The following is a 17,576-nucleotide window of genomic DNA, read 5'->3' as shown; positions in this document are numbered from 1 at the left end:
GCTACTAGCTAATTCTGATATGATTTTTTATCTGGTAACCAACGACTGGGCACTGGGCAGTCAGGTGGTGCAATCTGCAAAGGACTAGTGGGAACATTTGATGATAATAGGGGGGATTTGGCAGGTATAGTAGTAGTAGTCTGTCCAGACTTTATAAAATCATTCTGGATACAATCTGATGTGCCAAAAAAACAAATTTGGGCTGGCAGTCTGAACAAGCTCTTAGTAAAATGGCAGACTTTCTTACCATTGGAGAGATTGAGGATAGTTGACTACCCAAATTTCCAGTCCTATGCTAAGCTAACCAGCTGCTGGCTGTAGCCTTTTTTTCTTTTTCTACCAGACAGAGATATGAATGCCATCAATTTTGTCATCTAACTCCTGGCAAGAAAGTGCATGAACTTAATAGCCCAAATTTCAAACTGTTGCTTTAATTAGGCAACTGTTGCAAATGCAACAAGGTATTCGGGTGGATTAACACGGAAAGAAACTTAGAAGGACTAAGAAGGAACTAAGCGTTCTTGCCTTGCATAGCTTGTCGAGTTGTCTGCGACTAAACCGTCAACTCCATCAGGTTTAACTTGATGAGGAGGGTGGGACCAAAAAATAAGACCTGTCAAAGGCCATCCACATCTGGAGAGGAGATGGACACCAACAACGACCTCCATTGCATCGCAGGATGGAATCAAGTATTGCAAGTTGGACAAATATGACAGCGTAAAATGTAACAAGAACTGCAGAAGACAGATCAAAATGGAAAGAACTGGTGAAAAACATCATAGTGCACCTACGGCCACTTGGCTATGGATCATGATGATGATGCAAATGCAACAGTGCGGTTCAAAGTAAGTTCCCAATGCACAAAACACATTCCAATGTAAAGCCCCGCCCATGCTTTCACTGAAGCAATGGGTGCAGAATGTAAAACATGACGTTATTGCTATAGTAATCAGCAGGAGTGGTATATACAGGAGCAAGCCAAAAAATGTATTAATGGAATGAATACCCCTGGTATGATATATGGTTTGTGCTTTCATCATCAGTATATAATTTTGCTGCAGCCACTCAATTGAGACGTATCAAGTTACACAATGACACTAGAGTTTCTGTCAGGACAAAGTCAGTGAACCCCCCAGAGAGACAAAGATAAAAGGGACAAGAAGAGACAAATGTGGGCTAAAGTAAGGGAAAGTATGTGGGTGGGACTGCATGTGTGCATGTTTGTAGCTGTTTTTGGGATTGAAAGGAATGCAAAGGGCCAACAAACAGAGGCTGGGGGAGGGACAACAGCAAAGGTCACTGGCAACTGCTTTTTGGGATCGAAGCTTTTTCTTTCTTTCTTTCTTTCTTTCTTTCTTTCTTTCTTTCTTTCTTTCTTCTTTGAAAAATGTAACTAATTATATATACTGAAGTACTGTACTTAAGTACAATTTTGACATACTTTTACTTTACTTGAGTATTTTCACATATGTAACTTTATACTTCTGCTTCACTACATTTTAGAGGAAAACATTGTACTTTTTACTCCACTACATTTAGCTGACAGCTTTAGTTACTTTTCAGGTTGAGATTTAACATAAAAAACGTGATCAATTTTAAATGATAAGTAGTTCAAATGAGCCCTACACTGACAACAGGAAAACGCTGCTTACATACAGTAAATGCATCAAAAAACAATAATCTAATATTTACAACATATAATTGATCTGAGTGGGTCCATTCTGCATAACGAGTACTTTTACTTTTGATACTTTAAGTACATTTTGATACTGATACTTTTTTACTTTTTTTACTTTTAAGTTTTGAATGCAGGACTTTTACTTGTAGTGGAGTAATTTCACAGTGTGGTATTAGTACTTTTACTTTAGTAAGGGATCTGAATACTTCTTCCACCTCTGCTTTTAACAGTGCAGTGCAGTACAGTAAAGTGTTGAGCAGGTTCTATTATGGGGATAGATTATGTAAATAATGCCAGAATAAAAATGACTTCCTTATTGTTTCGGACAGTTGCACAGAACTGGATTGGCTTGCACTGGAATTTTCATCTTGATAAGTGACACTTCTGAATGCAGCGTGCCTCAAAACTTCCACTCTAGATAATGATCTTTATTTGCACAGATCAAACATCTTGTTAACCTGTGAGGAAGAATTTCAGCGTAGATCCCAGGGTCATGCTGAGGCCTTGGTTCCCAGTGCTGACACAGAGGCAGACAGGGTGGCAAGAATGCAGTGTAGAGGAATGTTAACAGACAGACAAAGAGTAGTGGGAGACTAAAGGGTTGGCATGGTCAGCTGGGAGCTTTTGCACAGGCAAGTTGCTTGTTTACATCTATGTGACTGCTGGCATCTGTGCGTTTGAAAATAAGATACTGGCTGGAAAAGCAAAAATGTCTTCATATTTTCTGAAAATAACCCTAAGACAGATGTGCATTGCATTTTCAGCCACAATGACAAAATGATGGTTGGAATAAACAGCATGAATAACGATACAGACAGATAAAGGATAACATTTACAGAAAAAAATATTCTTTGGGAAACTCAACACAGGTGCAGTGGTGGGAGAAGTATTCAGATCCCCTACGTAAGTAAAAGTACTAATACTGTGAAATTACTCCACTACAAGTAAAAGTCCTGGATTCAAAACTTACTGAAGTAAAAGTACAAAAGTATCAGCATCAAAATGTACTTAAAGTATCAAAAGTAAAAGTGAACCCACTCAGATTGTTTTATATATTTTAAATATATTATTAGATTATTTGTATTGATGCTTTAATGTAAACAGTGTTGTAATTTTGTAAAGACAGGGCTCATTTAACTATTTAATCTACTGTTATAAGATTTAATTTATGAAAAAAAAGTCTAATCACTTTAAATTGATCATGTTTTTTATGTCAAACCTAAACCTGTAAAGTAACTAAATCTGTCAGCTAAGTGTAGAAGAGTAAAACGTGCAAAATCTGCCCAAATATGTAGTGGAGTAGAAGTATAAAGTTACATAAAATGGAAATACTCAAGTAAAGTACAAGTACCTCAAAATTGTACTTAAGTGCAGTGCTTGAGTAAATCTACTTAGTTATTTTCTTCCACTGCACAGGTGTTATAGATGGCCTTATCAATCAATATCAGCTTTTCTACTGTACAGTTTTGTGCTTCTTGCCTAGACCAAGCCTGGTGCATATCACAGTAGTTTTCTTCAGTTTTGGCCATTAGTGATAATTGAGATGACCTCCTAACCTTAGACACAAGTGTAAGACAATTTGACTTACTTGAACTTACTTGGCAACATGTCTGAACAGTGGCTCTTTTTGTATGATAATGAAAAGCATTCAAAAAATGTGCATGCCACAATAAATAACACAACATAACTATTACCAATTTACACTGAAATGTGTGTAGCTGGAATTAAATGAAACAGAAAACAGGGAAAAGATGAAGAATGGTAAAAAATAAAATAAAAAGTACAGATAAAATAAGTACACTTAAGTAGTTATCTGAGCACAGGGCTGCAGTCTTTACTATAGTAGTCCAACACTGCCATCTTGTGGTTGATGAACATAAACACCAACTGTTGTAGAATTAATTGGAAGATATATCAACCTATCAGACATGTAAATGACCTTTAGCAAGGTTCTTTGTGGCGTATTTGTATTATATAGCTTGTTTTTCATGTTTGTATATTTTCTTGGTGTTTTACAATGTTGGGATGCTTTTATTTTGAAAAGGTGCCATCCAGTGTGAATCTGGTGTTTTTATTTTGAAAGGTCGTGACAGGAAATAAAAGGTGGAACGGTAAAATGAAAAACAAACAGTAAATAATAACTGTTTCGTAATTCATTTAAAGTTGATATAAAGTATCAAAAAAGACTTCTATAGTGCCTGGCTGAAAGGGACATGAGGTTTGTTAAAGTTTATTTACTAATGTTTGCTACTGTTTTCCATATCTCGTAGCTCTTCATAAGGTTGCCAAGGAATGTCTTAATTTTATTATCATGGCTACGGTTGTGAATAAATATTGCGAACCATTATTTAAAGAGTCAACCGTCATTCAGCCAGGGATGCTACAAGACATATAGCTGTTATAAATAATGCATCACATTTGATATAAAAGGCACACAGAACTTGACCAGCAGTCACACACTCTTTGTGCAGGAAAGTTAATGGGCCCGGAACTTCGGTACTTCCTGTTCTCAACTTGAGAACCGGAAGTGAGGAAGTTTTTTATTTTCTTATTCTGGCATTTGTTTGGAGGATCCTTTTAACCGTTTAACAAATATATTTAATATAAAATATTTATATTTAAGATGTTCTGAAAGGAAAACCTGCAGCCTGAGCCGGATCAAACTGCCGTGTTCTGTGAGGTGAAATTATTGTCTTTGTCAATGGAGTCTGGCAGCTTCAACTCTGTTCCTGTAAACTATTTGTAGAACTGTTGATCTGCTTTGGAAAAGAAAAAATCTGCTCTTCAGCCAAAGTAATGCCACAACAGAGTGATAATATATTCATTTTACAAAAAACATTACTGCAAAAAATGTGAATGTATTTGTTCAAACCATAAAATGTTTAAAGTCTTTATATATTTATAAGTATTTACATACATTCAGTCCAAGTTTAAAACAAGTTCAGCTGAACTGAATCATAAAATAGTGCTGACTCTGCACTTTGACAGCTCTGTATTAACTTGTGACCCGACAGAAAGGGAGGAACGTTAATGTTTGTCTGCCTAGAGACAACAGTAAAAACATCTGATTGGATAACAACTTTCAGGACAGTAACCTTTTCATGTCTGCAGCACACTTGATTTAAAGTGAGGCTAAAATAACAATAATGCCTATATTTCAGATATGAAATATGATATTTCTAAAGCTGGTGTGTGGGGTTCCCCTCTGGTGTCTGAACACACAGAAGAGGTAGAGGGAGACAGTGAAGGAGGAGAGGAACCGTCAGGGAGAACAAAGTGGAGAATCAGACGGATTAAACATTATTTTCTGAATGCTTCACAGATTTATTTCAATGTTGCTTTCATGTGATGACACAACAGAGAAGTCAGATGCAGAATCTCATTATTTGGTACATGCAGTAAATCACAGTGTAGCCAATAAGGAGTCACACAGCAGCCTGAAGGAATCCTCACAGTGTGAAGAGGAGGGAGCCACTGAAGGTGCTGTGGTTTGTTGAATCGTCATAGAGAGAATAGCCTGATGGGAGAACGAGGTGGATTTCATCTCCTGCCATCAGCTCCAAGACAACAGAGTTAGTCATATACTTCCAATTTCCAGTTTTATACTCTAGATTCCACATGATCATCTGGTTGTTCTTGTACACCTTGACACCCATGTAACCTGTTCGGGAACCAAACATGGTGAACAGGAAGTAGTAGACCCCTCTGACTGGTGCTGTGAAGAAACCTACAGAGCAGAAAATGAAAAACAGTCACAAATGTAGATTTACATGAGTAAACATGTTCATGTGAGCTGCAGTAAATTACCTGTAGATGGTTTGTAAGCATTGCCGATGTTGGTGAAGACTTTGTTGTATTTCAGTGTGATGTCTGTGTTGAATGGTCCAACTTGTCCTCCATTAGTCAGAGCTGTGTAAAAGGCCACCTTCCTCTCTGTTAACAAGACAAAGTCATTGAAGCCATTGAACTTCACCTAGACTATATATCTGATATTAGGAGTAAAAGTGCTGAATCATGTTTGAGGAGATATGTTAAAAAAAAAAAGACAATAGTAGTATGTAGAGACAAAGGTCCCAAACAGCTTGAGAGCAAAGCATCGATCAGACACAAATAAAAAAAGATGGAGATCTAGCAATGTTTGGTCATACTAATAATACAGAATAAAATACTGTAAAAAGACACAAAATAAACAAACAAACCATAGCTGTCTACGGACTTTGAATTGACAGAAGGAGCCTCCTCAATAATTTCATCCGCAAGCAAAAAAGATGGTGGTCATGTTTGTCAGTGAAATACCTGCATTCTCTGTTTCTAGGTCACTTGTTTTGCTCTCGGTGGCAGTCAGTCGAGTTTCCAAAGACATCAGGTCTGCAGCTTGGACTGAAAAACAGAAGAAGTTTGATTGTTTGTTCATATTTATTGTAAGTTCATCAGTGCACTGACACACTTCATCACCTGCATTTTCTCTCTCCAGAGTCTCGATCCTGGACTTGCTGATGAGAAGTTCACTCTCACTGCTGCTCAGTCTGGTCTGCAGGTCTGGAGTTGATGTAATGACAGTGAATTACAGAGCAGATCATGCTGTTAACATGCACAACACATTATTCACAGTGTTCCGACCCTCATTTCATCTGTTAAATTAACACTCATAAATGTACCTGAAACCTCAGTAAATGACCCAAAGGAGACATTAAACCATACTAAAGAATGCTAGACGATGAATATCTACGCTGTCATGCTAATGGGAATGTGTAGGAATCAAGTAGGAATAGTTAGAAAAAAGGGATTGGATGGAATTAATATGAATATAATGAAAAGCTAAAGAATACTGATAATATATACAAAATGTGAAATATCTTTAAATTCATTTGAGAGTTGACACTGCACTGCAATGGTGGCTTATCAGTGAAATACCTGCATTCTCTTTTTCTAGGTCGCTTGTTTTGCTCTCGGAGGCAGTCAGTCGAGTTTCCAAAGACATCAGATCTGCAGCTTGGACTGAAAAACAGAAGACGTTTGATTGTGATTGGTTACAAGATCTTACAATGAAGTGAATTACAGAGCAGAGCACGCTGTTAACATGCACGACTCATTATTTACAGCAGTTTGACCCTCTTTTTACCTCAGAAATAAACTACACTATAAATATCCATGACAACTTAAAGACAGCATGAACAGTAATCAGTCTGTACCTGAGTTCTCTCTCTGCAGCAGCGTCACTTGCAGGTTCAGTTCATCCACCTGGCTCTCACTGTCCGTCACTGCAGCCTGCATGTTCTTCAGCTCCACCTTGAGCTCCACCACCATGTCTCTCAGAGCCCTCACCTCCGCCCAGATGTCAGGTGTGGTTTGCTTTGTGGTCTGCTCGGTCGGTTCCTCAGCTGGATCTCTTAGAGCCGTCTCCTGAAGCTCCCCCTGAGCTCCTGACCCACACAGAGCCAGCAGCAGCAGCAGCAGCAGCAAGCCAACAGCCCTCATTGTCCAGTTCACACGTCTTCACAAAGGTACAGAGGTCCAGTCGGCCTGTCTTATATCCTCTCCAGATTCCAAGGATCCTGTTTGGGATCACATGTTTTAGTTTGTCAGTTTGAGGCCTCAGATAACTCGATATGATCTGTGTGCGGGTGAGAAGATACAAGCTGCTGCAGGCTGCTGGAACACTTTGACCATGAAAGCCTCTCATGCAGTCCCAGCTGTGCATACTGTGTGTTTATTAACACACACCTTTTAGTGTGACTGAGGCTTATCAGCTTCTCTTCACTTTATCTCACTACTGACCTCATTCTCTAGAAAAACTCTCCCCTGTCACAACATTGGGACAGTCTTTAACATCTGATATTATCATTTCTGAATCATTCATAAATACTCAGTTTGGACAAGGAAAACTGTTGTCAGGGGTCAAAGGTCAGATGATCAAACGTCAACTGTCGTCTCCTGTCTCCTCTCCTGTGTGTCCTTGTGTCCTCTACTGTCTCCTTGTCTTCTCTCCTGTCTCCTTTTCCTCTCTCCTGTCCCCTTGTCTCCTCTCCTGTAATGTCCTTCTCTCCTCTCCTGTCTACTTGTCTTCTCTCCTGTCTCCTTGTGTACTCTCCTGTTCGCCCTTGTCTCCTCTCCTGTCTCCTTTTCTCCTCTCCTGTCCCCTTGTCTCCTCTCCTGTAATGTCCTTCTCTCCTCTCCTGTCTACTTGTCTTCTCTCTTGCCTCCTTGTCTCCTCTCCTGTCTCCTTTTGTTCTCTCCTGTCTCCTTGTGTCCTCTCCTTGTCTCCTCTCCTGTCTCCTCATCTCATCTCCAGTCCTGTGTCCTTGTGTCCTCTCATCTCTCCTTATCTCCTTTCCTTTGTCTCCTTGTCTCCTCTCCTGTCTCCTTGTGTCCTCTCCTGTTTGTCCATGTGTCCTCTCCTGTCTCCTTATCTCCTGTCCTATCTCCTTGTCTCCTCTCCTGTCTCTTTGTTTCCTCTCTTGTGTGTCCTTGTGTCCTCTCATGTCTCCCTTTTTCCTCTCCTGTCTCCTCTCCTGTGTGTCCTTGTCTCCTCTCCTGTCTCCTTTTCTCCTCTCCTGTCACCTTTTCTCCTCTCCTGTCTCCCTGTGTCACTCTTGTGTCACTCCTTCTGCCCTCTCATGTCTCCTTGTCTTCTCTCCTGTCTTATCTCCTCTCCTTGTCTCCTCTCCTGTCTCCTTCTCTCCTCTCCTGTTTGTCCTTGTGTCCTCTCCTGTCTCCTTGTTTCCTCTCCTGTCTCCTTTTCTCCTGTCCTGTCTCCTTCTCTCCTCTCCTGTGTCCTTGTGTCTTCTCATGTCTCCTTGTTTCCTCCTCTGTGTGTCACTGTCTCCTCTCCTGTCTCCTTGTGTACTCTCCTGTCTCCTTGTTTCCTCTCCTGTCTCCTTGTGTCCTCTCATGTTTGTCCTTGTCTCCTCTCCTCTCTCCTTGTGTCCTCTCCTGTCTCCTTGTGCCCTCTTCTGTCTCCTTGTCAGCTCTCCTCTCTCCTTGTCTCCTCTCCTGTGTCTGTCTGTCAGTGTATGTGTGTACTTGTGTGTGTTTGTGTGTGAGTGTGTGTGTGTGTGTGTGTGTGTGTGTTTTTGGTGTGTGTCTGTGTGTGTTTGTCTGTGTGTGTCTGTGTGTGTGCGCAGCAGTCACCAGGCTCCAGCCCCACCCGACCTGCCAACTGATGAGCTGATAACAGACCACACACACACACACACACACACACACACACACACACACACGCACACACACACACACACACACACACAGAGCCTAACAGAGATACCTGAACTAGTCCAGGTCACTTCAGGTAACCTACTGGGTTTTTTCTCTTGTCCCATAATGTTCGTACATTTTTCCATCCTTCCAGCGATAAAACACTTAAATCTACAGTTTATTTTTATATATCTGAAAATGTTTTTGGACAAGACAAACGCCACTTAGTCTGTGGACTAGAGGTTAGGACTCGGGCTTGTAACCGGAGGGTGGCCGGTTCCAAACCCAGGATTGACAGGTCATTTGAGCAAGGCACCTAACCCCCCATGCAGCTCCCCAGGTGCACCAAATGGTGTGTGGTGTGTTCAGTTGTGTGTAAAAAGGAAGGGTTAAATGCAGCCCGAAATAAAAAGAGCTGGATCTACATTAAAATTGATCCCCAACACCTAAAAGTATTTCATTTTAACCTAGAAACCTGTCCCCCCTCCCTGTCAGCAGTTATCTCCTGCTCAGTGAACTGTCCTGCTGCCACGTCACTCAGCAACCAAACAAACAGCGTCTCACACAGGCACACACCATGGGATCACATTTGGTTAGGTAATTGTGCAGCTACTCTATATGCCTGTTGTGTCCTGAATATGCAAACGATTGCTGCGTCTGACCGGGCCATGTAGTTTGAATAATTCCGAGGAGCTGCACACAATCCATCTATTGTCTCCCCCTTTTTTCTCTGTCTCCCCCTCTGTCTCCCCCTCTTTCCAATGAAGCAGAAAAGGCCTCAGAAAAAAGGTGGTACCCCTTCCAGGACACCACCCGGAGACTCTAAGAAGGCCGGATACGATGATCGTGTTATTTGTGTATGCAGCGTGTCTCAGGACGTGTTGTCACGCTACACTTGTATACAGTCGTATGGAGCTCGTGAGGCTCGGGCTACGAAACCAGGCTGTTGTCTCGAGGGATTTCCAGCAGACTCACAACATCCAGCAAGACATAGCACGATCTCCGGAGGCTCCCTGGATTGTTGGCAGCCCTGGCAAGTGGCATAGACGGCGAAGAGAGGGCAAGCAGAATCGGGGTTGCCGCTCAGAACGGTACGGTTCAGCTATCGGGTTGGACCACCCACTGCTACGACAGGAACAGAGACTCGGTAAGAGCAGAGGAGGAGGACTGTGTGTTTATGGCCACAAGATCACAGACACACACTACTCCCTGACATGGAAGCCATGACAGTTGTCTGTAGGCCCTTCTATCTGCCCAGAGAGCTGACAGCAGATCATCACTGCTGTGTACAATCCACCGGATGCTAACGTTAGCATCGCTCTCACTCACCTACATGACACTGTCAACAGACTGCAGCTGGCTCATCCTGAGGGAGTACAGATCATCGCTGGGGAATTTAACCAAGCATGCATTAAGACTGTCCTTCCCAGATTTGTACAGTATGTACAGTGTCCCACCAGAGGGGCTAACACACTGGACCGTGTTTATTCCAATCTAAAGCATGCCTACAGAGCTGTCCCCTTCCCACATCTGGGCCTGTCTGACCATCTCTCCCTGCTCTTCATCCCTGCTTATACTCCCCTCAGGAGGAAAACCCAGCCGGTTACAAAAAGCTGTTAAAACCTGGCTGGAGGAACATCTTTCCAACAACAACCCCAACTACAAAAGCACCACCACCAGCACTGACGCCTCGCTGGCAGAGGAGTTAAACCATTTCTTTGCCCGCTTTGAGGCAACGAGGCCCCACGCAGCCACACTGCCCCCACAGACTGCCAGCCCACACACACTCACTGTCCAGGAACATCAAGTGAGTCGTGTGTTCAGATCGCTAATCAACTCTCGCCTGTCTTCACTAAGATCTTTAATCTCTCTCTGCCACACGCCACCGTCCCAGCCTGTCTCAAGTCAGCCTTCATTAGCCCTGTCCCCAAAAATTCAACCGTCAATAACCTCAATGACTACCCACTGCGCAAAGAGACGTCCAAACGACGTCTTTTCCAAGTCATTTTTGCATGTCTAATTTTGGTCCCCTCAAGGTGCAGACTGTTACTCCAGACGACGTCTTTCTTTCAACGTATACTTGACGTCCATTTACGACGTCCACAGTACCGCCGTGCAGGAGCTATTTCTAGTCCAAATATGGTCGTTGTGGACGTCGTTTCTACGTCAAATTATAACTCATTTTAGACTTTTTTTTACTGTACTGCTTTAGTTCCAATGCATAACCAAATTACGCTACAGTAAAATTAGCTGGTACAGGAAAACAGGTTCCTACCTTCTGGACACGATTAAACAGTCACGTTAATAATAAATCACAATCCAATCCGGACTGTTTTTTCACCCATTTTTTATTGCACACATGTCAGTTGACAATAGTTACTAGGCTACTAAACAGCAGGCAGCATAAGCCTCAAGTTAGAAAAACCGTGTTAAAAAAATAAAGGTACAATACAAGTACTTCAAAAATAGGGTTAGTCCTGATTGACTATGTACAAATATAACAATATAAATTATATACTGTATATATATTATCAATATATACCTGTATATATTTATTTATATATCTCTTTCTGTGTCAAACTTCACAAATTCACATGATGAAAATAAATCTGGCCCTTTCTTTCTATTTTTACACAACTGGTTAATATTTTAACACACATTCCCTTTGTGGGGTTTTTTAAATTAGTATTATTATTTATGATAAGATGCACAAACACTGAGGACTGCAACTACAGTGTAGAACATGTATAACAACACTGTCACAAAATCAGTCCTGACTGGCTGTGAAGCCCCCCTCCACTCCTTTGCGGTGCATGCTTCAAATGCTCTGAAGCTCCAAATTTGTTCCTCAGTGGCCAAACTGTCAAACTGCATGACACCATCTGCAAGTACATAAAGACAAATGAAGAAATAAGTGCTGGAGCCGCGGACCCATAACCGACTGTAAATAAAGCCTCGACCGGTAACAAGAAAGACGGCCGTTGTTGTGAGGTAGCTCGATGCTAACTTCGATTAGCGTTAGCGGTTAGCATCCGCTGCTAAAACCCTCCTGCTCGTTAACACTGGAGGTGTAACGGCCGTGTAACGGCCCACGGCTCCAGCGCTTCACTCCATGTATTTATTTTTCGCTGGTATCGTTGTAAATTAAACAAAATTGGCCGTATTCAAAAGCTAACGTTAGCAGATGTAATGCTAATTGTAGCAACAACAGGTTTGAGGTATATTAACACAATAAAGCTAAAACGGCAAACGCTATAAATACATAAATGAACATTAAATTAACTTATGGGTCTATGGGCTGACCGAACTTACCTGCAATTTAGTGGACGCTGATTTTCAGATTGCTGTGTAGGTTGTTGTAGAGGTGGAAGGTGCACAGAGCCAAGCGGGCCAAGTGGACATTTGAATTTCACCGGCTCTTCTCTTATGATGCATAGACATATATACATAGACTCCGCATTGAGTGCTGAAGCGTACGTCAACGTCGCCGCTATCTTGGATGTGGCAAAGTGCAGAAGCGGAGACAGCGAGAAGATGCCTCATTCATGTGCTGCATGGAAATGTACCAACAGATTTACAGTACAAACCCAATCCCATGGCCTTACCTTTCACAGGTAAGAATCAAAAAATACTTTTGATTGTATCTGGCTATTATAACGTCATTTTACGAACAGAATTTGCTGATTTTGGCTAATACTATGAAGTCCCGCGCATAATACTAATAAGATTTATTCATCCCCGAAGGGAAATTCGGTTGTCACAGCAGTCCGGTATTCAAGTACAATAAAATACAATAGAATAGAATAAAATACTGAGGTAGCATAAATAAAAAACAACAATAGAAAAAACACTGGATAGAACAAGGACACTTAAGAAGTTAAAAAAGCAGATCAGTTGGTAGGTTGGCAAGATGATGGTAATTATAATTATACTGATATGATGGCAGCAATGCTATAGTGACTAGACGGTATATAATTATAATAGTAGTACAGTATATAATATAAAATATATGTAATAATAAATAGTAAAAATATAAAATAAAATAATTATAAATAAAATAGTATGATATATAATATATAGTATGATATATAATATATAAATATATAATAATAGTAATAGTAATAATAATAAATAAGGCCGGTATAATAATAATAGTAGTATATTACAGTATATAGTAATAATAATAATAATAATAGTAATGTCAGCAACAGTACATATAATAATAATAATAATAATAAATAAAAATAATAATAATAATAGTAACTTAATAGTAACTTGCACACACACACACACACACAGACTGCAATTGTATAGCTGTATAGATATGTATTCTCATCAATGCCTCCTGTGTAGATATACTGTATGTTCATCAATGTGAATATAAAAACGATTAATCAAATCAGTTAAATGTAAACGTTAGTGCTCTTTATTCAGAAAACCCTCATGTCACATCTACATTTCAGGATCTGGTTATTATAGACACAGATTAAATGTTAGATTTCAATATGTAATGTTGCTCCGCTGTTCGATCTGCTCTCTGTCTCTCTCTGTGTGTGCGCGGCACTGACTCGCCCACGAGGCAGCCTCTTGGTAATTACGTCTCGCAAAGTTGTGTGCAAAGCGCCGGTCAATTTACGTGCACGTGTACTGGTCCTATGAAAAACATTGAACACCGGACATTCTCTTGAATTTATAAAACCCGGCCGGACGCCCCGGACAGGACGTAAAAAGTGGATATGTCCGGGCAAAAGAGGACGATTGGTCACCCTAAACATAAGGAGTAAACATTGATAATCATCACTTTAAAAGTTACATACTTTGTTTTTGGTGCCTATTTGTTTCCCAGATATATTAGTGTGTGTGTGAATGGGTGAATAAGAGGCATTAACTTAAAGCACTTTGTAGAAAGGCGCTTTATGAACTTCAGTCCGTTTACTTTCATTAGTTTACAGGCAGATCTGCCACATCCAATATGGCGGCCGCGCTGACGTATTGCAGCAACGGACCAACCGGCTCAATGCGGAGTCTATGTATATATGTCTATGTTATGATGTACCTTGATGACGCAATGCCTCAGCCAATCACAATGGCTGTAACACCCCCCTCCCCCCTCCCCAAAGACACCTTTATTGTTCTAATAAACAGAATAACACTATTTTAGAAAAGAAAAACAGGAAAATGTAAACAAACAAAAATATTACTTTTATTCAAAAATAATGTTTAATCACAAAATATGTCATCATGTCCATACTACTACTACTACTACTATTATGATGATGATAATGATAATAATAATAAATTATTATTATTATTATTATTAATAATAATGTAAATAAACAAATTACATCATGTCAAATCCCTGCACCTGTCTTAGACGTCGAAATAAGTGACCTAGCCCGACGTTCAAATGTTCAACTGCATATTGACGTCCAAGTGGGGTCATGATTAGACGTCCAAATAGCAGACCTAGTTTGCACGTCGTGAAGTGGTCCAGAATTGGTCTTGGACCGACGGACGCAATATAGACATGATCTGCACGTCTATCAGATGTCTAATGTTTGGTGGGTACAGACCCACTGCATTAACATCAGCAGTTGCAAAATGTTTTGAGAGATTGGTGTCACACCTGTAGGGGTCACAGCTATTCCACAAGGTTCATTTGGATTAAAGACTGAATGCAGTGAGAATTATGTCAACAAATTCTCTCCATGCTTCAAGATGGAGGTCGTTCTTTGTCCCCCTCCAAACAAAGACAAACGACCCCCACCCCCACAGGTATCTGGAGATACCTAAAGGCGTCTCATTGGCTGATACCAACAGGAAATACAACTTCCAGGTTGAGACACAAAAGTCTTGTGCAGCCATCCCTTCTCTCTCTTCTCTTCTCGACTCCCTGAGGAACAGCATGCCTGCTGTCCTGGTCTGATCTTCCAGGAGGAAGACCAGGCCATTCCCCTCTGTCTCCAGCTCTAAGGGAAGGCCGTTGAGGCCCCAAACCAAGTGGGCCCACCACGACGCTTCTAAGTTTCCTGCCTGTGATCTATACTGGACATAATCACAGAGACCCTCACCAAGCTTCTGGAGCCAACAGCAAACAACGCTACAACCACCAAAACCCAACCAGGAACCAGATTCTTCTCTAAAAGGATTTCTGCTTCTCTTTCAACTCTGGACTCTGTGGTATAGTACTGGGCAGTTAGTAAGCAAGAACAAGTTTGTTAAGCTTTAATCAATGGTGTTGATCTGTTGTGTGTTTAAGTATATTTGTTGGGATATTTTGTGTAGTTAGATCACTTGAAGTTGTATGATTAATGTTGCTCTACATATCTCAAGTTGTACATGTAAATTAACTATAACTCATTTGATTTGCTCACACACTAATCCACATGAAATATACTTTAATCTGGCTTCCTACAACACATAGACCTTCAAGACCGCATGGTCTATTGTTCTCCAAGAACAAAAGGGGCTTCCGCCATTTTGATTTATTTAAATGACCGCCTTTCGGCAGCCATTTTGTTACACATTCTTTCTCACTCACATTTCCACATTTAAATAGTCTTTTAGATTAGTTATTGTGTGTTCTGTTTGCTTTGTTTTATTTAGAATAAATATGTTTTTGGATTAATATGCTTCTCCCTTTAATGTTGCACATGAATGAGTGATTTGCTAAACCTCTGCTATGAGAAGAACTCAAAATTCCTTCAACCGTTACTAAATGTTAATAAGGTAATTCGATTATAATTATATTCATAATTAATAATCAATGTTCCAAATTGATAATTTGTTAACTTTATGAGACTGATTAACTATGATTTGCTATCGTTTCCTATTCCTAAGTGAATAGGTGGTGCCCCAAAAACAACTTTAATTCATTTAAAGTATTAAATATTAATTTAGTCAATTTCTGATAGCAAAATTGACCTAAATTAGCTTTACCTCTAAATATTTTGGTACCCCTGCTGGAGGCAATGTGTATCTGAAGCAGATACCCCTACACACCACATTAAGGACTGCCTCCCTTCTGCCTTTGACCCACACCAGTTTGCATACAGAACCAACAGAAGCACAACGACGCCATCTCGACAGCCCCCCACTGAGCTCTGAGTCACCTGGAGCACCCGGGGACCTCGGTGAGGATACTGTCCGTCGATTACATCCTGACTGTTCACTTACTCACTATGTTTTCCCGAATCCAAGATGGCAGCCAAGACAGCTCTTTGTTTGTGAGACTAGTCTGCAGCAGCTAGCCTCCACTAGCCTGCAGTAGCTAGCCTCCACTAGCACTGCAGCAGCTAGCCTCCGCTAGCCTGCAGCTCATAACTGGAGGTGACGAGGTGGCCTACAGGGACTAGGTGCAGCGTCTAGCAGACTGAGCCTCCACCCCCAAATAACCAAGGAGGTGGTCATGGACTTCAGGAGGCATAAAACCAACATGGAGAAGGTCTCCACCTTCAAATTCCTTGGGACTCACATCTCTGAGGACCTCTCCTGGTCAAACAACACATCAGCAGTGGTGAAGAAGACCCAGCAGCGACTTCCTGTGAGTACTGAAAAGGAACTGAGTGGAGGAGAAGCTGCTGGTAACCTTCCACCGCTCCACTATCCAGAGTGTGTTGGTGTTCTCCATCACTGTGTGGTTCACAGGCTGCTCAGCATCTGATAAGAAGAAGCTGCAGAGGGTGATAATGACTGCTGAAAAGACAATCGGCTGCCCCTTGCCCTCTCTGGACAACATCGCCAGATCACAATGTCTTTCCAGAGCGAGGAAGATCGCCGTGACCACCTCCACCAGGTCACCACCTTCACCAGGTCACTACCTCCACCAGGTCACCACCTGCTCAGCCTGCTGCCCCCTGGGAGCAGCTACAGAAGCCTGAAATGCAGAACGAGCAGGATGAAAAACAGCTTCTTTCAACACCCACACAGGATGAATTAATGTAAATGTGCAATAAAACGGACATGTGCATTACAATTATTATGTGCAAGACGTACTGTCTACCTCGTCAATAACTTTTTCTTTTTCAGTGGTCATTTATTTATTTTCATATTTATTAATGACATCACACATCCTTGTCCTTGTTTTAGCTCAGTGTTTTTAAATTTTCTACTCATGTTTGTTTTGTGTTATGATTGTTTTAACAATGCACCTTAAATAGTGGCACTCTCTATTTGGTTTTATAGTTGCCTATATAATGACAATAAAGGCTGTTTGATTGATTTGATGTTGAACTATCTCTAGCTTGTAACCCTTCACCTCCCACACAATCTCAGGCTCCTTCCACGTTCCATGTCCCCAGAGCCACTGAAGCTGGGGGTCAGCATGTCCAGGTACCCACCTTTACCTGGCTCACACTGAGCCCCACCCTCAGGCCTCACTCTGCAGGTGGAGGGACCACAGGTTGTCATCTGTATTCTTGCTGTGACCTTGTGGGAAGAAACCTGTCCTCCCTCCCTCTCTCTCTCTGTCATGCACACAACACGATGGGATCATATTTGTTTATGTAATTTTTCTATGCAGACGATGTTGGAATAAAAATGAGCTACTGTTCATTGTCCGTCCATTCCAACGGCAGCAGCGAGTCTGAAGGGTCACCCTCTCATGAAGCGAGAGAGAAATCAAGATGTTGGTCATTTTTCTGCTCCTTATGGCTGCTACAGGCAAGTCTTTCTTTTCTTTTATATTCACACTACATTGATGCAG

General features: G+C 41.2%; 1 protein-coding gene across 1 annotated transcript; it reads right to left on the bottom strand.

Annotated features, from left to right (window-relative positions):
* Window positions 1–5,003: 5,003 nt before the first annotated feature.
* On the bottom strand, window positions 5,004–7,156 carry LOC131973096 (multimerin-2-like). The gene is made up of 6 exons (XM_059334945.1): window positions 6,871–7,156; window positions 6,593–6,676; window positions 6,134–6,217; window positions 5,975–6,058; window positions 5,486–5,611; window positions 5,004–5,405 (listed from the first exon to the last, which is right to left on the bottom strand). The coding sequence occupies exons 1-6, from the start codon at window positions 7,154–7,156 to the stop codon at window positions 5,128–5,130; spliced, it is 942 nt and encodes a 313-aa protein (XP_059190928.1). The 3' UTR covers window positions 5,004–5,127.
* Window positions 7,157–17,576: the final 10,420 nt, after the last annotated feature.

This window comes from Centropristis striata, chromosome 6 (assembly GCF_030273125.1).
Source record: "Centropristis striata isolate RG_2023a ecotype Rhode Island chromosome 6, C.striata_1.0, whole genome shotgun sequence".
In the NCBI taxonomy this organism is placed as follows: Eukaryota; Metazoa; Chordata; class Actinopteri; order Perciformes; family Serranidae; genus Centropristis; species Centropristis striata.
Note: the sequence above shows the minus strand (reverse complement) of the source record. Positions and strands in the feature narration are given on the sequence as shown.